General features: G+C 46.9%; 1 protein-coding gene across 2 annotated transcripts in view; it reads right to left on the bottom strand.

Moving 5' to 3' along the window:
• The window catches only part of AUTS2 (activator of transcription and developmental regulator AUTS2), a 786,103-nt gene that overhangs the window by 558,370 nt on the left and 205,517 nt on the right, over window positions 1-22,216 (bottom strand). For both annotated transcript variants that reach the window (XM_050981633.1, XM_050981634.1), the window contains exon 2: window positions 10,966-11,175. In XM_050981633.1, the coding sequence (XP_050837590.1) occupies window positions 10,966-11,175 (210 nt within the window). The remainder of the gene's footprint in view (window positions 1-10,965; window positions 11,176-22,216) is intronic.

The raw sequence follows: 22,216 nt of genomic DNA, 5'->3' as shown, positions 1-22,216 counted from the left end.
AAATAGCCCCGTGGATTTGACCAAATAGCCCCGTGGATTTGACCAAATAGCCCCGTGGATTTGACCAAATAGCCCCGTGGATTTGACCAAATAGCCCCGTGGATTTGACCAAATAGCCCCGTGGATTTGACCAAATAGCCCCGTGGATTTGACCAAATAGCCCCGTGGATTTGACCAAATAGCCCCGTGCATACGGGAGAACTGGATTTGACCAAATAGCCCCGTGCATACGGGAGAACTGGATTTGACCAAATAGCCCCGTGCATACGGGAGAACTGGATTTGACCAAATAGCCCCGTGCATACGGGAGAACTGGACTTGAACACTAAACTATTGTCAAAATATAATAATTACAGCATTTGGTGTTTGCTAAATATAAGTGTAAAAGACCCTGAAGATAAGTGCTTTTGTAAATTGGGAAAAGCTGTAGAACTGAACTAATATTTAGAGAAATACATATATGTCTGTGCTGTAGCATGCTGTTTTGAACATTTGTATAACTCTTAGTTCTAAATGAAATATACAAATATGTAATAATGTTAATTTATTTGAATATGTACTTCTGGAAATGCTGCAACTCTGTGGTTAAAAGAAAAAGGGGGAATTGTAGAGGGTGATCTTGTCCCCCAGTGAGTTGCAGCTGGGTCAGTTGCTGAAGATTGGAGGTGGGCCTGATCTTAACAGGCCACACCTGTAACCAATAAGAATTAGTGCTAGATAAGAGTAAGGAAAGAGGAGTGAGGAGAGTCAGATTACTGCGAGGACCTGGAAAAGTCAGTGTGTAGAGGAGCTGCCTGTGAGTAACATCAAGAAGGTATGAAGCTCTGATAATATGAAATCCTTGTACTATGATGATGATAGAACCTTTGCTATCTAAGACAACATGTCACATTTTGTCAAACTTTACCTTCAATAGATCTGATGTCTCAGGATGTTACCATGGACAGATCTAGAAAGACTAACACTCTATTCCTGTGTCTTTGTTTTGCTGGACTCCAGAGGGCACAGCCTTCTGGTGTCTTCCATGCTAGGAGGAATTGTGATTAAACTGCAATAGCAATTCTTTCATTGGAGAAAGTGGAGATTTGCATTTCCTTCAAGCAGGTGCCTCGAGCTCACAGAGCCCAGCAGAGGAGGAAGGCAGAGCCCAGGGGAGCAGCTATGGCCTACACTCTCTGAGTAAGGGGGGACTTTGCTACAAGTTTAGTTTGTTCAAGAAAGTCCACTCACAACAGAGTGACTCATTTCAATAGCCTTCAATAGCTGATCCAATACAGATGGATAAATCTGAAACTGATCTTACACTGACTATTAAAAAATGGGATATTAGACACATCAGTAGGTATTTTGTCACAGCCTATATGGAGCTGATATTGGAGACAAACTTGACATACAAAACCAGGGTAACTTCTGCAGTCAATCTTCTATAAAAATATTTGTATTCTTGTAGCAAATTTAATAAAAATTCTTAAGGGTAACTCTTTAATTTTTGCTTATAGAACCTTACTGTATTTTAATACTGAGCAGCAAAAATTGTTGTAGAGAAAGGTCAGGAGGAGAGGAGAAGTTTGTTTTGTCTGTTTTAGGAGTCATGGCCTTACACAGCAATGGCCACACGGTGTTCTTCAGCTGGCTCCACTACTGATCCAGTTATACATTGGATGTATCCAAGAGTTCAGCAAGCTAGAGAAAACAATCACCTATGGCATGTTTTGCTAGTAACAGAGGGAGGCCTTCCTAGTGCACAGAGATAATATACTGTTGATAAAGCATTAAACATGGAAATGTGGGACTTAGATTTAAAAGTTTGTTCCATTTCAGTGGGTTTGGGCCCAAATTAAGATGTCTTGATTTTATAAAATTGCAGCTTTTGAAAGGCCACAAAGCAGACAACAACTTTCTCCAGGCTGAGGAAGATTATCAATAATTCCCTTAAGCTGTACATCCAGGTCATTTTTTGCCAAAATGAAGTAAGTGTCAAAAAATTTAGAAGTGCTTCCTGTTTCCCCCAGCAATGCTATGCCATGTCTGAGGACACAGGCAGCCTCTGGGGCTGGCCAGAGCCAGCCAGGCTAAAGCCAGGGAAAGCTCCAAAACTCCCCAATGGCCCCCAGAGCACTGCAAACCATGGAAACAATTGTGTGAGCTCCGTGCTGGAATTTCACAGGGTGTTACTGCACACTGCCATTCCCTGCCCTGAGCTCTCCACTTGTGATAAATCCCAGCCCCAAGGGCAGCTACTCAGGCCCAGGGCAGTCACAGCCTCCCTCCACATCCAAGGGACTGGAATGGAACAGCTCTGAAAGCAGGAGTGCTGCCTTTAGGCTACCAAGAGACAGAAACCCAACCCACTTAGCCAAGCCAAGGCACTGCTGCTTCCCTTGGGAAGGCCAGACAGGGAGCCTTCCACACCCCTGGGAAGGGAACAGCTCCTCTCAGTCTGTTCACTGGCACTTCGAGAAATGTCCAAGGACATTTTCAAAGCCATGGCCCAGGTCTGTGCCCCTGAATCCATGGAGTTACAGCACTCAGGAGCTGGACTAAGGCTACAAAGGCCTAAGCAGGAGTTTAAGCATCCTTGGGAGGCTGAAATGCTCCTGAGGTTGCTCCCAGCACCCACAGTAGGGCACCCCAGCCTCTCTGTGCCCCCTGCAGCACAGCAATGCTGCAAACCCAGCCTGTGCTGCTGGAGCCACAGCCACAGCCAAATCCATGGCTCCCATGCCTCCTGCCCTGCTGAAAACTGAGTTTGTAGAGGAAAAAACAAGAACCAGTTACATAACTCAAATGTGAGGATTTGAGTACTTCTTTGCTTACAATTAATCTGCAGGCAAACCCAGAGGTTAGAAGTCTTGGCCTAAATTTATTTCTAGAATACAAAAAAATATTTTAAAAAGTTCTGGATGACTTCCTTTTTAAATTAAAAATGGTCACTTTATTATACTGTCTTATAATACTTAAACTAGCATTTAATTTATCTCCAGGCAGACTCAGTCAAAATTAATTTTTTGTTTAATTCCTTACTGGTAACATGCATGGAAACTTTTAAGACAGCAATTGATTGCATTGAACATTTAAAATATGGTTCACTTCCTGGCACATTTAACAATCATTTAAGTTTTCAATTAAAGTAGGGTGCCAGCATTAAAAGAAAAAAGATAATCCTGAGAGACAATAGCTGCTCTGTGCACAAGAAACTAATTATTTACTAAAATTCTCAAGATGTCTAATTGATTAATCTAATTAGATTAGCCCAAAAGTGACTGTTTCTAATCTCCTTTTTTTTCAGTTGGAATTTGCTGAGAGTTTGTGTCACGCTGGGTGGGAGGTGCACACAGGGGCCCTTCCTCTGCCACAGCATTACCTGATCAGGTAACAGCGTGGTGACATCTCTGCAACTCTATCTCAGAGCAAACTGGAGCCAAAAGACAAAGTGAAATGCAGCAGGGCACAGCAGAGAGAGTGGCAATATTTGCATTCAAAATAAAAACATGCCAACATTGCTCATTTTCTTGCAAGCCTGATCACACTCAACACAACAGTGACGGCAGGCACAAGCACACGAGGCAAAGAAACCCTTCCTCTGCCTCAGCCCAGGGGTGATCAGCTCACACCATCAGCTTGAGAGAAATGGGAGAGATCTTAATACCCCACTGCCTATTCCAGATGTGACCTGAGTTCCTCCACGCTCCTCCTTGGCTGCACAAGCTCCACCAGCCAGAAGCATCACAACAATCATAGTCACCAGGTCAGGTGAGTCCTGGTTAAGGGACAGTCCACACTGCCCAACTGCTGATATTTCATCCAGAGTGGCCAAACCAGCCTCTGACCAAGTTTTAAGCTTGTATTGTTCTGGGTCTGCAGCTGGGGACTGTGCCTGCACTGGTGCTGAAGCTGCTCACGCACAGCAGGCTCTGAGCTGGGCAGTGCACAGAGCTGCACACACACACAGGATCAAACCATCATACCAAACACAGTGCTTCTGAGGCTGAGACACAGAATCTGCTACTTCAGCACCAATAAACAATACCTGGGTAGAGTTCCTCTTACCTTTGGGCACATAACTCATTCACAGCACAGGGGCATGACAAAAACCAGGCCCTTTTCTTCCACCCTCATCAGCCCTGCAAGGGAAGCTCTCCATGGAGAAGCCATTTTGAGTCCCTGGGACTTCCCAAAATGTATTTTTAAGCCTTCTAGAAGGGATAACATCCTGAGTAATCAATTTGACTCATGATTACTATTTCAAACACAGGCTCATACCCAGACGAAAAAAGCACACTTACATGGCAATATATACAGAACAATAACATTGCCAGATGGTGTAATACTGAGCAGAATTAATTTCACACATGATGTTTTCAAGGTGTTAAAATATGTCACAGCTTCTGCTAATAAAACATCTTCCTCTCCACTCCTCCTTTTAAGAAAATGCTCCCTTCCCACCAGCCTGTATTTTACATTATATGTGTTTCCATCCTGATAAGGGCAGCTGATTGCTTGCAAACCTAATTACAGTCAAATGAAAGTCTTTCAGAACCATCATTAGCAATTAGGACCTGCTGGATTTGCAGTGTATCATTTAGAGAGGTATAATTCAATGGCTTATTGAAAAATTGCAGGTGAAACTGGTGATTATGAGGGGGGGGACGCCTGTGACACGTCACTGTGGGCGAGCACTGGGTGGAGTGGCAGCTCCCTGAGCACTGATCAGTGACTGCAGGAGTTTGTTCTGGCTGAGCACAGCCCTGCCCTGCCCAGAGCAGCGTCCTGGGACCAGCTCTGCACTCCCTGAGCCTGGCTTTGTGTGTGCTCCCCTGGAATCCAACGTGCCCATTGAGGAGCTCGGGGAAGCCAAGGGGATGTGCAGCACAGAACAACAGGCACACAAAGCCACACACATCATTTTTCAGTCCTTTCTGCAGAGAACAACAGTATTTTCTGTGCCCATTGAGCTCAATTATATATTATCAGGGCCCAGAAGTTGTTTGGATGCTTTTGAGCAGCTGGGTGCCTTCACAGATGACGCACTGGATACGGTGACTGCGGGTTAAGTGCAGCTGGAGATTTCTGTGGCCTCTGATCAGAGGCAAACAGCAGTTGAGAATCACAAAATGCTTGTAATTCAAGCACTGTTTGTCACCCACGGCGCTTTCCAAACGGGAAACGAGAAGGGGACTGAATGGCAGCCCAGCTTTCAGCACATGCTCCCACACAGCCAGGAATCCACACACTGTGCATGTGTGAAAATAAAGTGTGGGTCCCTGCCAAGGGTGAAATTACCAACTGGCCAGCATGAAGCACTCGGCATTTCCACAGCACATGGTGGACTGGATAAACTGAGCTGGACATTAGCAGAGACAGAGGATATTGGCTCACAAAACCTGCCCCCTCTTTAGCCATCCCCCCCTTTTTGCACACCATGTGTAACATTTTCCCCTCAAAAATGCCACACAGCCCAGCCTACACCTCTGCAAAGCCTCACCTCTTCATTCCCTCCCCACAGATCTCTTTCCCTTTTTCTATCCTACAAAAGGTTCTCAGAGCCCAGATCTACCCATCCCCTTTATCACATGAACATCTTCTCCCACTGTATTACTGCACCCACTCATGCTGTGATGTAACCTCAAAGCACAGTTACCCAGACATGGCCCTTTCTATACTTTCAGAGCTCTGCTCTGATTTTTTTTCATCATTTCATGGGTTGTTTTTTTAAACAAATGTTGTTTGATATGCTAGATTAATAACCAGTGCTTTGAGTGACATGATACCAACACAGTTTTGTTAAAACAGTGGCCCCTGCAGGTCCTGCTGCTGGTGACACTTCCTGTAGGTGCCTTCAGACTTTTGCAACACTGGCACAGAATTAAACCACACCACACAGGCTGCAGCACAAACAGCAAATCCACTCATTTCAAAGTGGCTGCACTAGCCACTAGCATCTTGAATCTGAAAAACCCCTAAACCAAGCAACTTCTCCCTTTACATACAGAATGGGAACATTATCTCCCTTTCCGTCAAGGTGTGACCCGACCCTGGCTGATACTGCTCCCAAGGCATTTTTGTGACTTTGTCCCACATTTTACCAGTCAGTTCTCATGTTTCCTATCACTTCATACAAAACCAGACCTCCAGCAGTGCAAAACCAGCCCAAAAATCCCACATACAGCTTCCAATCCCCTGTGCTGCCCTGCACGAGGTGGTTTCACAGCCCAGGTTCCTTCCTGACCTTCAGAAGTTTTATAGTCACTGAAATCCACCGGCTGCCAGTACAGGAATCCCAAATCCCAGCAGGTACGTTCAAGGAGGTTCAAGCCTTTATCACTCCCTCCGGGTGATGCATGCTGAAGGCAGGATTTCCAAGGTGTCTGACCTCACACTGCGCAAATCTATCCCCATTTCTTCCCTTGCCCAGAGCTCCAGCAGGGAGTCCAAGAAATGAAACATTTCTCCGCGGCTGTGCATCGTCCTTGTAGCTGCCACGGCTCTCCCAGAGCCCACCCACAATTTCATTTTCAATTAGCAGCTCTCCGAAAAGTCGTAATGAAAGCAGTTGCTAAAGAGCACTCAGATGTCATTGAGAGCCTGCAAACCCAAACTGTAAATAGCACATTGTAAATCGCTTGTCAGCACGGCGAGCTCTCGCCGGGATCACAGTGCCGGTGACAATCCGGCCCATCTGCTGCGCTCCCCGCGCGGTGCCACCGCAGCCCGGAGCTGCCGCCGCCTCCGCCGCTCCCGCAGCGCTGGGCAGCGGGGCTGGGAGCTGCAGGGCTGGGAGCTGCACCAGCCACCCTGGGCAGCGGGGCTGGGAGCTGCAGGGCTGGGAGCTGCACCAGCCACCCTGGGCAGCGGGGCTGGGAGCTGCAGGGCTGGCAGCTGCACCAGCCACCCTGGGCAGCGGGGCTGGGAGCTGCAGGGCTGGGAGCTGCACCAGCCACCCTGGGCAGCGGGGCTGGGAGCTACAGGGCTGGGAGCTGCACCAGCCACCCTGGGCAGCGGGGCTGGGAGCTGCAGGGCTGGCAGCTGCACCAGCCACCCTGGGCAGCGGGGCTGGGAGCTGCACCAGCCACCCTGGGCAGCGGGGCTGGGAGCTACAGGGCTGGGAGCTGCACCAGCCACCCTGGGCAGCGGGGCTGGGAGCTGCAGGGCTGGCAGCTGCACCAGCCACCCTGGGCAGCGGGGCTGGGAGCTGCACCAGCCACCCTGGGCAGCGGGGCTGGGAGCTGCACCAGCCACCCTGACTGACCGCGGGCCTTGGAGCTGCACCAGCCACCGTGGTCCAGGGCAGGCTCAGCCACACAGGCATTCATTCATTCACCCTCTGCACCGCTGCTTTGCTGCACTGAGGCACACGAGCACCTCTGCACCAGGGGACAAGCGTGCTGGCACTGAATCAACACGGAATCATATGGTGCTCTTGAGTGACGATGGCAGAGGACAAAGGGCAGGGGACAGTGATGGCTGTCCAGCCACCCAAAGGCTCAGCGGTCTCAAATTTAGGATGTGTATATTCAGGGTGAGACTGCCAAGGGGACTGTGCACTTAATTCTGAATGGAACAGCTTCAGCACTCCCCTCCCTCTCCTTTAATTGATTCATGTGATGGACCATGAGGTGAAAGGCACTGGTTTATAACACTTGTAGCTGGGGTCTGCCAGAGCCAGCAGTGTATCTTCTGCTGCTGTTCTTCCCATTTTCCCTTCATCTCATTATAATTTACCTCCCAATTCATTTCTCCATCATGAGTTTTCTTCCCTCTATTTATCATACGCCTCCTTTTTATTACCAGTTGTCTCTCTCTCTGCACTCCTGCAGTATCTGGGATCGAGATTTGCTATTCTGGAAGCATCTCTGGAATCAGGTGGTGAAGGCAGAGCCCAGCAGCTGCTGGCTCTCATGCACATGTGAGCCAGCCAAGGCACCCCTTGCCCAACACACACACTGCTGCTTTAGAAGCATATCCAGAGATGATCCTCTTCTGCAAGAAGATGCAAGAACCTCCCACCAGATGAAGAAAAACAGTGAAGGAAATGGTGGAGGTAGCACAAGTCAACAACTTCTGCTCCTTTCAAATCACACATCCACTGAACAAAGAAAATGATCCTTCCCTCTCATTATCAAACTACTCTCAACCCTCCTTCTGCCCTGAAAGCTCATTGTTTCCTGGTATGCCCCACTGTGCTCAGACCTCGAGGAATAAAATCTCATTAAAACCCATTTAAAGATGTTTGCCACCCTTTTACTACTTTAAAAATGTTCACTTTAAGATTTCCAAATGATTTTTACAGAAAGCACATAAAAACATGCCATCACCAATTAACGTAAAGGAAATTAAATTTAAAACGCTGGAGAAATATTCTGATGAGTCTTATGTTTGCTTAACGCCAACTAAAATTTCCTCGAGGCATTTAATAAGTACATTTATAAAAGCTCACAAAGCAGAGTTCAAAAGTCTTCTCGCTAGTAAAATATGAGCCTTAATTAACCTACAGTTTCACATTTTCTGGATTTCAATAAACCTGTAGGCATTTCAGCAGAGCTGGATAAATACCTGCATGAATACTGCAAGGATTTTCTCTGAAAACTAATTAGCAATGCTTTCAATAGCTGACTTCAACTAAATCTGTTTGACAAGGGAGCTTCATACCCTAAATCCTGCAGTGAGAGTTACTTCCAGCAGATAACAGATTTCACAGGAAAGCATATCCAACAGGACTGGTTACCACTGGAAAAACTATGAACATGGTTTTCAGATATAAAACGTTTCCCAGCAAGGACAGACTGCAGCCAAGGTCTTATGCAAGCCCAGGAATGCAAGTGACAGCTCTGAGATTGCATCCTGCCATCCAGTTACAGTAATCACAGGTGACAATCCAGGATTCCCCCAGGCACAGGAGAGGAAGGATAAATTGTTTGTGTATCAAATATAAAGCCCTAATATAGCAAGGACACTGTATACATGCAGAAGCCTCCTGAACTTTAGGTGAGGGCACTCCTGCTGTGTCACACACAAACCACAGTGGCCCCAGCTCTTGGTCACTGCTGTCAGAGAAGGTTGACAAGCAAATCTATTTCCCCTTCAGGAGCCCAGAGATTCAGTGGGATGGACCTGGGTAGGGAAAGCAACCCAAGGTGTGCAGCCTAGAGTCACTTGAGGAAGAAAAGTGTAACATGATCAGAAAAGAAACATGCTCAGAACTTCTCCATCTCCTCCTTCTTTTGTGCTCTTCACCATTTGTCTTGAAAGAGGTCAGAAAATGCTTACCCAAAACTCTTGTATGTCTTATGCATGTCTTTCCAAAGAACTCTGCAGTCTTTTCCATGACATTTTTTTTCCATGTTAAGTGCCAAAGCTGTATATGTTTGTCAGCACCTAAACTGTTCATAAGACTTAAATGTTCTTATCTGAGAAGCTCTACTCCTACCACATGTATTACATTTATATTGAGCAAGATACTTGATTTCCTCTCAGTCTTATGCCTTAGGAATTAGGCAGAGTACTCAGATTTATCAGCTCAAAAGAAAAGCATTTTCCATGACATTTGTCAACTCAATACCTTCCAAGCCAATGCATATTCATTCCCAAAAACACAACCTCACAAATAATCTCCATCAGCAGGAAGGGCAATTTCCTTCACAGCTGAAATTCTGGGCAGAAAGGCTCCACCTGCCATTAGGCCCCACTAGGAGAGTTCTCAGTGCACACAGTCAGTCTGACAGACCCAAACAGAACAGAGACCACAGAGGTGAACACAGGAAACAGTCAAGGAAACACAGCAACCTTCAATATCTTCTGGTAATGGAATCATTGCATCAACTATCCTGAAGAGTTTTCCCCATCTTCCTTTGAAATACCAAGCAAAATTAAATCAGAAGAAACACCTTTAACAGCTGGTAGTGTGGAATAGGCATTTTACAATTTCTTTGCTCTGCTAAAGAACTGTATAATCTTACTATACTCCTATATACAGCTTAGCATATAGGCTTCAAAATTATCATGACAACCTATTTCTTCCTAGCTTCTCTAACTCTGCATATCAAAATTGAATACAACTCAGCATACTTGTCATCCTCAATGTTCCTTCCATCTCTCTGAACTCACACAATGAGAAGCAGTGAATTCTCACTATTTGCTACAAGTTTCTCTGCAAAGCAAGGTTTGGTCTGCACTAAACAAGGATGAAAACTGATTCTGTGAATATCAAGCATCTCCATTAAACATTTAAGTTTTGATTCAAGAGTCATTAATATCACTCAAATACAGGCAAAAGCTGACCTAGTCCCTACTACTATTTACTATTATCAGCATCATAGAAATCACATTTGTCACATTTTCTTCCTTAAAAAGCACAACAAACACAACACTGCACAGTCATGAAGACAAATCCAATGTTTTCAGCCTCCAGCTTTGCAATCCTGGCTGTTGCCTGCTCAGTCCCACCACTGTTGGGAAGGCAGACATTCTTGCTCAGGGTGGGTGATCAGTAACCCAGGAGAGCAGACACCAGCACCACTGACACCTCACAAATGAGCTCCTCACACTCTAATCAGCTTTGCCCTGATTAACAGCTGCCCTTCTTGCAATTGCCTCACCTCACCCTGGATGTTCAGAGGGCTCTTCTGCTTCTGTGTACAAAGCCTGAAGACAAGAAGGTCTTTATAGGACAAAATTGGCCTTGCACCCACAGAGAGACCTCATTTGTTTGCCCTGACAGTCTCACAGCCAGCCTGTGGAAAGCTCTTCTCACTTTTACACATTTATTAATCAGATCAGCACCAATGCACCACTTGCTGTCCCTCTCAGTGGTAGGACACTGCACCACGTCACAGCCAAGAGCCCAAGCACAAAACAACCACAAAAGCATTAAAATGAGCAATCCCACAAAATGAGAAAGTGGCTTTTACATACCATGAACCAACGGGCAGAGCCCTCCCTCCCCGCAGCAGGAAACTTGTCCCCCACCTGTCTGAGGCCCTTGGGTAACTTCTTCCTTTTGCCCAGGTGCTGGCACAGGTTTCTGTCATTTTCCCGGTCGGAGCTGTACTGGTGGTGGTGGAGCCTGTTCTTTTTTGGCAGGTATGACAGCCCATTGGTAAGTGCTTCCCTTTTCTTCTTGGCTAGAGGATTCTGTCGCTTCTCCACACGTTCCTGAGGTTTCAGAGCTATGTCCTTCTGCAGAGGGAGGAGAAAAACACCATGGTCAAACTACAGCTCTGGTTTGGTTCCAGGTGACCTGCAAAGCATTCTCAGGGCAATGCTGCAGTCACCAGGAAAGGAACAAACCCACCCTTCACTGATGTCCTCTGAATCAAAAGATAGGCAAATGCTAAATAAAATTGGCAGGATGAAGTGAGTGCATGGAAGGAGACACATCCCCCTTGAGACTTCACACAGCCAACCTCAATTCTCATCAGCATCTCATGTATCAAGAGAGCACACATTCAGAAGACAGCTTTTGTTTATCATGCTTAAATTAACAATCTGCTTTGATCTAAACAATGCTTGACTTTTCAATATTTATTCTTATTATTTCTTGTATTTGAGAAGCCAAGGCACGAGCTGACCTAAATCCAATTAGGGCCAATGAATCTCCATTGACTTCAGGGCATGCTTCCCTCAAGCCTGATTTAAGCAGTAGATTTCCAAGTCTCAGGGAGAGGGGCGAAAAGTGCAAGAAAAAAGCAACTTGTATTTGAAAACTTTGTCACTGACCCTTTAACCCCCAGAATCAATGTCTGTCTATAAGAAATACTCCACTCTTGTAACACAAATGTGAGTTGTGTCACTTAGCCCACAGCTGTTTTCTTACAAATAACCTGCAACACACAGAACCCCTGTTTTCATTTCAGATAAATGCTACTTGAAACGAATCTCTTTCAACAGCACAGAATTACAGGCAGAGGAAGAGGAGGCTGGAGAATTCATTAGAAGAAAGAGAAGCTTTTGAGAAGATGTTAATTACAGTGCAGATTCTGCATCCAAGAAATGCAATGTGCTGAGTCCCATCTACTCCTGGAGCTGCCCAGTTGGGCTCTGGAGCTGCCCTGGGAGGGGAGGTTACTGAAGCAGGGCTGTGCTTTCAGCACTCTCTGCTAACGTGCCTGGCTTGGGCCAGAAGCTTCCATGCCTATCATAAGGTGCTGGGTAATCTTGTGAGCCTTTCAGCTGTTGTTTACAGTCACTTAATATTAAAACTGACAGCAGGAAGGGCTATTGGTCCCTGTGTCACATAAAGACTGAGGCTCGGGAGAATATAATTCAAATTATGGCACCTTTTTATGCAAAAAACATGCCTAAAGGCAAAAAGCAGTTTGGCTTTAATTAAAGACTGCTCCCTAAATGACTCTCTAAAACACAAGAGCTTCACAAAATTCATAACTGAAACCAATGAGATGATTAATTAAACTGAAGACAGTCATTGTTCAAATTTGATATTTAGCAAAGGGAATGATTTTACAGGCATTAAAGATGGGAGTAATGAACAGAAGCTATAAGACATTTTTTTCTCCCTTTCCTTCACCTAAGACCCCACAGGACTTTTCCCAGGGTTTTTCTTCACAGTTATTCCTATCCAAAACATTAGGAGCCTTGTCCAGCCTCATGAAGGAGAATTTGAGCATCCTTAGCTACAACACAGGACTAGTCATTTAAGAAACCTCCTGTGTCTGCTCACTGGTCCCTCCCTGCTGAGAAAGAGCTCAGGATTGGCCCTGATCTTCCTAAAATGCTTTGGGATCTCCTTGAGCACAAGCAGAGGGATCCTGGGGAGCTGCCCAAGGAAATTAAAACCAGGAATAACTTTTTTTCTCAGCACACCTTCTGCCTCCCTTCCCAGGAAGGTTTTAGGTTTAGCTGCACACCATAAATGCAGGAAGGTAAATTCTCAGGTGCAGTAACTATTCCACCAGTGCTCCCCAGCAACAGCTTTGTAAAACTGCAGCACCCACAAACACGCCTGGACCTCCTGGACAGCAAGGGCAGGTTATAAAACAGCAGATATTTTATGTTAGAACTGATCTGTAACTTTGGATAGCTGTCATGCTGCTAACAATTCTTTTTTTTTCAGGTCAGCATAAAAAAAAAATCCAATGTTTTATGAGTAGAACATTATACTAGCAAAGACTTCTGTTAAAACACAGAGCTCATGTTTGTAGACACAAATGCTATTCAAGAGGATTCACTGTAAATGTGAAAGGCTGAAGGAGTGAACAAAGAGAAAACTTTCTGGGGAAAAAAAAAATTCTTCTAATGACTAAGTAGCTTTTGTGGGATTTTTCTCCCAGCTGTGAGTGATCTAAATGAAACAGTGGCAGGCTTCCAGAAGCTTATAAAATGTCTGAAAGGGCCAAGCAGTTCCATCAAGAAATAACTGGTTCCTGTTAGCTTTAAGGGGGGTGGGAGATGGGTCAGACCCAGCAGATCACTGTGGATGTACCTGGGATGACCCTTCCTCAGAGCCCTTGTTCCAGACAACTGCACAAGGCTTCAGAAATTGTCAGAAACACCTAAAGAACCTGGAGGCCAGGGGAGTGGGAGGAAGGACTCTGCTCCCACACCTGTGGCAAGATGAGTGACACCAAATGCAAAAGCCTTCCCCAGCCTGGATGGGAAGGCACCTTCCAGGGCAGAAGGAAGGACTGGCAGGAGTGTTCAAACTTGAGGAATGTTCCTCTTCTGCTCAAAGCAAAAAGACCCCAAGGAACTCCAGATGTGCCTAACTTGTGAAAGGGACCTTAAATCCTGTTTGGTGGGTGGGCTTGCTGTGAAGTTTAGCCATAAGGATTGCTGTTTAGACAGCCCTGTTCCTGCAGAAGAGCTGTCTGCTTTTCACCAGCTGACACCACTGGGAGGGAAATTACAGAGCTCTGGGGATCCAACCCTTGTGAGGGACCTGTGGGGGATAGCCTCTCATGGATTTCAGCAGAGACACTGACTTGGCCTGACAATAAATGTGTGCATAGAAATGTGTGTTAAATTCTTCATCTGCAGACTGGATGAGGGCATGATAAAAGAATAAAACTTAGACACAGGTGGACAAGATGCATTAAAAGTAGCTGGAATAGAGCTCTCCCAGGGTGTTCTCCTGCTGTTTGAGGTGCAAACTGCCTGGGATTTATCACTGGCCAGGGTCTGTGTACAAATCACCAATGGGACAGGACTGCTGGGATCGTGCCTTGAGCTGTTTGATTTTCCAGCATTGCTCTCATTCCATGCTTATGGCAATGGGAAGATGCCAGCAGCTCACACCCCAGGCAGCAGACCAAGAACTCAATGTTACACCTCACTTTAAAAGTTTTCTGGCCAATCACACAAAGCAAAAGCACATTGACAGCAGTTCCATCCACCACTGTAAGCACAGGTACCTTTGGTTAAACAATGCTGGATTATTTCAAATCCAACACCTGCTTGTGAGCCTTCAAAGACACTGCACAGAGCTCCATTATCAAGCTTAGAACTCCCTAATATCTCACTAGATAAACTTTTCTGCAGCTCGGGGAGTTATTCCAGACAAGCATTAATACACAGACCATTGGTGTTTGTCCTTACTTTTCTACTTCTGACATAATTTTCCTGCTGACCAATCTCATGGCTGCTGCTGAGCTCTAACCACAGTTCTGCTGTCTCTGAGCCCTGCCTTCTGCAGCTTTCCCAAACCCTCCGATTTTAAGGATTCCCACAGGATTGTCCCAGGTTCTGCCCCGTGGAGCCCCCAGGCTCTGTGGAGGCAGTGCTTGGCTGGGAACCACAGCCCTGCATAAATCACTTCCCCACTTCTGCCCTTTCTCCCTCATCCCATTTTTATCTTCCCTTGTTTAGATAGGACAATGGCTGTACCATGCTAGTGCATTAACCAGCACAATCTTAATTACAGTCTTCAGGCATCATCATGATTAGAGTAATAAGCTGTAATTACTCTAAGGTGACAGGACTGCACAGACCTTATCTACATAGATAAGAAGATGTAGCAATATTTCATGTCGAGACAGATTTTTCAGCAGCTACCCAAGGAGTGGATTCAGCCTGAGCAAACCCCATGAACACTTTCAGTCTTTAATGGAGGTTTTTCTCCTCTCCTGCCAGCATACAAGCCCACACATTATTCAGTAAATCCTACAAACATATTAGGCACAGTTTAAAACCTTCTCTTTCAGAGATATCTTTCATCAGTAAAGTGCCTTAAGTGTATCAGAAAGGTGACTTAAATGTATAAATATGTAATTACAGGCAATTCAATACTAAAGTGCATTAATATTTATGAGTGTACTGTATAATCTAAAAAAATTTCCATTTGTTTTATTTCTATTGGGCACATTAATCAGGCTGATGGTGCTGTAGGTGCCCTGGCAGGGAGGGGCCTGTGGTGCTGAGCTGGCTCCTGCCTGGCAGGGCACTGCAATCACCTGGCTCTGGTCAGCACCCACAGCCTCAGCCCAGGGAGGAGAAGCAGCCCCCAGATCATCAGTGATTCTGGCTCCACCAGACCATTTCTCATGGCAGGAGGCTTGAAGGACACACTCACTCTCATCAGGTCTTTCAGGGAGCTGTGCCTGATTTATTTCAGCAAAGTCCATCTTCTTGCTACATAAATGACCACTGCCTGATTAAACATCAAGCCCTCAGTGGCAGCAGAGCAGGGCTTTGTGGGGTGCACTCATCACCCCCCTGAACCCCCAGAGCCCATCACTGCCCACCCCTGCCCTCTGACACCACCTTAAAAACTACATGTGAATAACTGTTCACTTCTTCTTACAGGATTTTTCTCTGGGAATGCTGGATGAAAACCAACCCTGTAAGCACAGTGTGTAGCAAATGAACTGCAAATTGCCCTGGGTGAACATTTCAGGTGCTGCTCAGGGATTTCAAGCCTTGACCTTTCCAAACCATCCCTGTGGATTATCACTACAATTCCAATATTGCAAAAACTTATTTTCTGAATTAGCACTGAATGTGACCTCAGTAAAACACAACATTTAAAAACTGATTATTAAAAACAGGAGTAGTTTACATTGCAGTGCTAGTTAAACCAAAATACAATTCTAACAGCCTACAACTATATTGCAATTATTTGCTCCTCAGGTTCTTGCTAAAGTCTTTTACAGCTTTATATCAGAGCACAACAATTTATCCTTCTCTCCAAGAACAAAGTATAAACGAATTAGAATTTTTTTAAAATATCAACCAATTCTGAAATATCAGTGTAATACTCCACTTTAAACACAAGTATTTAGAAAACCAAGCTTGAAGCTGCCAGTCTGCCCTGTTCACTATTCAGACATCCAAAGGTCTGTGTCTAACAGAACTGTAAGAGAGGAACTTCTGGAGCCTCTCAAAGTACAAACAATTCACATTTGATGGGGAACACTAGTGCAGAAGGAAGAGCTAATTAAGGGAAATGAAAATACATTTTCAGTAGCTACAAAAGTCAATTTGAAATTCTTTCCCAGTTCCATCCCGAGCCTGCTGTCAGCTGCAGCAGCTCTGAGGGGTGGGATGGGACATGGGGGAAGCAAGAAACAGCCAAAGGGAACAGCACAGAACCACAAACCATGGCAGAGCCACCACCCCACATTCACCCACTGCACTGGGTGCAGAGGGTCAGCCTGCAAGAAACTAGGATGCCTGCAGGGTACAGCTGAGAGAAACCCTACAGCCTGGCCAGCACAGAATCCCAGAAGGGTTTGGGTTGGGAGGGACCTTAGAGCCCATCCAGTGCCACCCCTGCCATGGCAGGGACACCTCCCACTGTCCCAGGCTGCTCCAGCCCCATCCAGCCTGGCCTTGGGCACTGCCAGGGATCCAGGGGCAGCCCCAGCTGCTCTGGGCACCTGTGCCAGGGCCTGCCCACCCTGCCAGGGAAGCATCACACAGGGGGAATCGTTAGCTGGGAATCCAGGACAGCAACACACACAAACTGAACCCAAACCTGTATAAACCCAACCCAAACCTGCACAAACTGAACCCAAACCTGCACAAACTGAACCCAAACTGAACCCAAACCTGCACAAACTAAACCCAAACCCAATCCAAACCTGCACAAACCTGCACAAACTGAACCCAAACCTGCACAAACCGAACCCAAACCTGCACAAACCGAACCCAAACCCAACCCAAACCTGCACAAACTGAACCCAAACTGAACCCAAACCTGCACAAACTAAACCCAAACCCAATCCAAACCTGCACAAACCTGCACAAACTGAACCCAAACCTGCACAAACCGAACCCAAACCTGCACAAACAGCTGCACAAACTGACCCAAACCCCTTCAGAAACACGGCTAGTCTGGGTACCCAGTTTGCCATCACATCTTGACAGCCCCCATCAACTCCTATTGTGTTTCTCTTATATTGGAGAATTGTTTACAGCTGATGGATAAAAATGCCCCAAATCTTCAATACCTCTCTTATGTTTCATAATTTGCTGTTTTAATTCCAGCAGAAACAACAAGATGTAAAGATCTGAAAATAATGCACTGACCAGTCCTTCTAATCAAAACCAGAAAATAAAATGAGATGCTTATAATAGCCATTAATTTACCTCCAGATAAAACAGTTAAATGTACTGTGTATTCTTCTGATGAATGACTAGTTTCTCAGAAGCATTTATCTAGGGAAAAAAAAATTACAAACACTCTTAAAGTAATACCAGAAGAAAAGGAAGGCAGGTGTAAAGGACAGTGCAGAAGAGAAAAGGATTCTCAGTGTCACTGTGATGGTATTTTAAACCAGAAGGGACTGGTGAAGAGAGGTGTGATGTCAGCTATACTGGGTGCTGTAGCCCAGCCATTAATCCCAGCAATTCCTTCAAGCCACAAGACCACCACAGAAAGGTTTAATCTTGTTTTGTTTGCTTTGATTGCATAAAGTTGCAATCCATTGCCTCCTGCATCCCTCTGGAATCTGAAAACAAAGTGGTTCAGTGTTGTGCAGTAGGGGTTGTGCAACAGAGAGGGGATGAAAGGCAGTGCCAGGCTGGGGGATGCTGGATGGCTGCAGAGGAAGGAAAACAATAGCAGAGCAAGTTGCTGTCTGCTCCAGATATGTTGTGTGAAAGCACTTCTGTGGCAAAGAGATTGCTTTGATTTTTCATCCCAAAAGCATTTGTTAACAATAGCATTGATAAACAGAAGGTGCCTTTTCAGGTCCTGATTTAAACTGCACACAGAAACACATTAAGGCAACATTATTGAGGTTACAAAGTCAAGGGCTTGGAAGTTATGAAAGGCCAGGATTAAGGCTGCAGCCCCCACCTTAATTCAGGCCCCTTGTGCATGCATGCCAAGATACAATCTTTAATTACATGATCCCATGCTCCTATTTCCCTACACAGAATGGAAGGTGTTCAGCTAATGAGCAACCACTCAGGATTTTGTTTGCTCCTCTTTGTCCATAGTGTGGACCTCGGCCTTGTTTACTGACACTCCATTCACAGCCTCCTCTGAATGCACAATGATTAATTTCCTCAAGGGCTTTTCTGTACAGCTCCTCCTGATAGTATCAGAGAGATTCTCAACAAATACCAATGGCCCATTTTACAGCTGTTTTGCCAAAGGTATTTCACTATTCCCATTTTATAGGTGGCAATAACAGTCCTGATATGTTCAGGTCAGAAACATCTGCTAATTTTACCCATTCATTGGGAAACACCTGAGATTTGATTTCTCAGAGATCTTGGCTCTACTGAGCACTTTCTCTAATGAAGCACAGCCTTCACTGATTTCAGCAGCTGAGCACTCCTGAAAATTGGGCTTTAGTGAGCACTGTGTGTTACAAGGATACTGGGAAGAGCTGTTTCTAAAATAATTTCAATGCCACCCAGCAAAGACAAGCTGGAGGCAGAGGAAATCTAAGACTGGTGCCAGCTTTGAGCTGGTAAAAGCTGGTGTCATACATGGAGATGAGCATCAGAGCAACTGATAGCTATGATTTATTTCATGTTTTTCAAACATGACATGATATTCTCAGCCATGTCAGCCCCTCCCTGCTCTGTTTTGTCACTGCAATACTGTGCCAGAACATGTTGCAGTTGTGCAGAACACTCCAGAAACTGCTGCAGCCTGAGTTAGCAAAAACCTCATCTTGGAGCCAGTGCTGAGGAAGTGCTGAGCAATGCCAGCCTCCACTGCAGAGCATGGAAGTGTTTTCCTTGAAGCTGCCTAGCTTTGTGGAAGGCAGAGTTCACAGATTTGCTTCTGCTCTGACTGGTTCAGCCAGCAGCCTGTGAGCTGCTGCCAAGAGATCCTGAAGCTCTGGCTCCAGCCAGCCTCTGCCAGCCTGACAGTCCCATTGTGTTTTCTCTAGAGGTTTTTCTGGGTCTGCCACAAGTTGCCAGCAAAGCCCAAGGTTTTGTCTTTGCTGCAGATTTGACTCAGTGACCTCCAGCACACCTGGGGCTGCCTTTTGAGCTGAAACAGCAGTGAGACCTGGCCTGTCCCTGTCTGTGTCCTCTGCTGACACCACCTCAGCCACGCTCTCTCAACTCCTCCTGCAAACTCTTCAGTGCCCTTTGGGGAGTACCTGCTGTCCCTGCCCCTGCAGGCTGGGATCTGGCAGAGCAGCCAGGGCTGTGCTGCCCCTGCAGCCCATCCCTGCTCCCTCCTGGGCAGGACTGAGCAGAACCAGCCCCAGCTCTGAGTCCAACACCACAGGTCCAACCCCTCCATCCCCCCGTGCTCCACCCAGCTGAGAGCCCCCAGGCTGCTCCCAGCCCTCACAGCCAGGGGAGATGGATTCCCACAGCTCTGGGCTTATCTCACAGTGCTGTGCCTTAAATAAATGTGCCTGACTCACCCTGCGAGCAGCAGGGCCACGTGCTCATATTTATTTTCTTTGTTTGAAGAATGAAAAGAAATAGAAAAGAGATGTGGAGAGGAGTCCCTAGGGATGCTCCCTTGAAATCTCCATGCCAGGGAAGAAGGCTCCAGTGCTCCTGCCCTGCTCAGTCAGGATCAGAGGTAAGGCAGAGAGAGGAGCACTGCAGCAGTGCTGAGTTTGTTTGTCCCCTGTGCTGTGACACAGCAGGGTGTCACAGATCTGAGGAGCCAGCAGTGTCCTGTCCCAGGCAGTCCAGCCTTGCACAGCACTGCCCTGATCTGGGGCAGGAGCACATCCCCCTGCCTGGCATCTCCCACTGCTGCCCTTGCCTCAGGTCACGGCAGGGCCAGGGGTGTTTGTCCTTGGGAAAGGGGCTGGTCATGGTGCAGGGACCCCAACTGAACAGTTATCAAGAACCACAAAAAATCATATGAAACACAAATATTTCAGTTTGTCTAGATAATTGAGCAACTCCTCAGTTCTACACCAAAACATCCAGATTTTTTTTCTTCACATAGTTTTCTTAATTTTCACCCTTTTTTCCTCATTTAAATTGGAAAAAAAGTATTTTAAAATTTTAAACTTTCTCCCAAAAATTAAATTTTTGTACATTTGTATCTGTAGTTATACAGTATTTGCATATACTGATCAAAACACACATTCCAGGAGATTTCACTGGGGGGAAATAAAATTCCACTGCAGGAGCAGCTGGCACAAAGCTGTCTGTGGGCTCCCCCACCCTCTACACACATTGTGTTCTCTGAATAATTCAAACAGCTCTTTGGTTGGCAGGCCACAGACCCAGGCAAGGAGTTGGTGGGCCAATAAATTTTACATTTCAAGGGTATCCCCCTTATCTTAGGGCTACAATAAATGCATGTGGGCTTAGACAGCTCTCATCCCTGCTGCCCTGCATTGGGAAACAGATGAGTTCAGCCTGGCACCACTAATTAGCACAGCACTCAACAGTCATAAAAAATGTATTATGGTTTGTAAATGGAATCAGAAGCACCCCTGCATTCCTTGTCTTGTGGGAAGATGTGCAGCACCAGGAAAGTCCAGAGCATTCCAAAGGTCTCAGGATGCTCCCTACAATCTCCTGGCCACACTGAGCTGGGACACACATGGCTCTGCTGCCCTGCCATCCTGGAGGCTGGATGGGAACACCTGGAATGGGGACAGAGCCACCACTGAGCCAGTCCAGGTAAAAACAAATGAGGAAATTGTTTTAGGGAGGGATGCGACCACCGCTGCCCTGGCTGGGAACACCCCTGCCACTGATGGGAACACCCCTGCCACTGATGGGAACATCCGTGCCCTGGCTGGGAACACCCCTGCCACTGATGGGAACATCCCTGCCACGGCTGGGAACATCCCTGCCCTGGATGGGAACATCCCTGCCATGGATGGGAACATCCCCGCCATGGATGGGAACATCCCTGCCATGGATGGGAACATCCCTGCCATGGATGGGAACACCCCTGCCACTGATGGGAACACCCCTGCCACTGATGGGAACACCCCTGCCACGGCTGGGAACATCCGTGCCCTGGCTGGGAACACCCCTGCCCTGGATGGGAACATCCCTGTCATGGATGGGAACACCCCTGCCATGGATGGGAACACCCCTGCAATGGATGGGAACATCCCTGCCCTGGATGGGAACATCCTGCCATGGATGGGAACACCCTTGCCACTGATGGGAACATCCCTGCCACGGCTGGGAACATCCCTGCCCTGGATGGGAACACCCCTGCCACTGATGGGAACACCCCTGCCATGGATGGGAACACCCCTGCCCTGGATGGGAACACCCCTGCCATGGATGGGAACATCCCTGCCATGGATGGGAACATCCCTGCCATGGATGGGAACATCCCCGCCATGGATGGGAACATCCCTGCCATGGATGGGAACATCCCTGCCCTGGATGGGAACACCCCTGCCACTGATGGGAACACCCCTGCCATGGATGGGAACACCCCTGCCCTGGATGGGAACATCCCTGCCCTGGATGGGAACACCCCTGCCACTGATGGGAACACCCCTGCCACTGATGGGAACATCCCTGCCATGGATGGGAACATCCCTGCCCTGGATGGGAACACCCCTGCCACTGATGGGAACACCCCTGCCATGGATGGGAACACCCCTGCCATGGATGGGAACATCCAGCCATGGATGGGAACATCCCTGCCATGGATGGGAACACCCCTGCCATGGATGGGAACATCCCTGCCATGGATGGGAACACCCCTGCCACTGATGGGAACATCCCTGCCATGGATGGGAACATCCCTGCCCTGGATGGGAACACCCCTGCCACTGATGGGAACACCCCTGCCATGGATGGGAACACCCCTGCCATGGATGGGAACATCCCTGCCCTGGATGGGAAC

The sequence above is a fragment of the Serinus canaria genome, chromosome 19 (genome assembly GCF_022539315.1).
Source record: "Serinus canaria isolate serCan28SL12 chromosome 19, serCan2020, whole genome shotgun sequence".
Classification (NCBI taxonomy): domain Eukaryota; kingdom Metazoa; phylum Chordata; class Aves; order Passeriformes; family Fringillidae; genus Serinus; species Serinus canaria.
The sequence above is the reverse complement of the archived record's forward strand: the minus strand, read 5'-3'. Positions and strand labels throughout refer to the sequence as shown.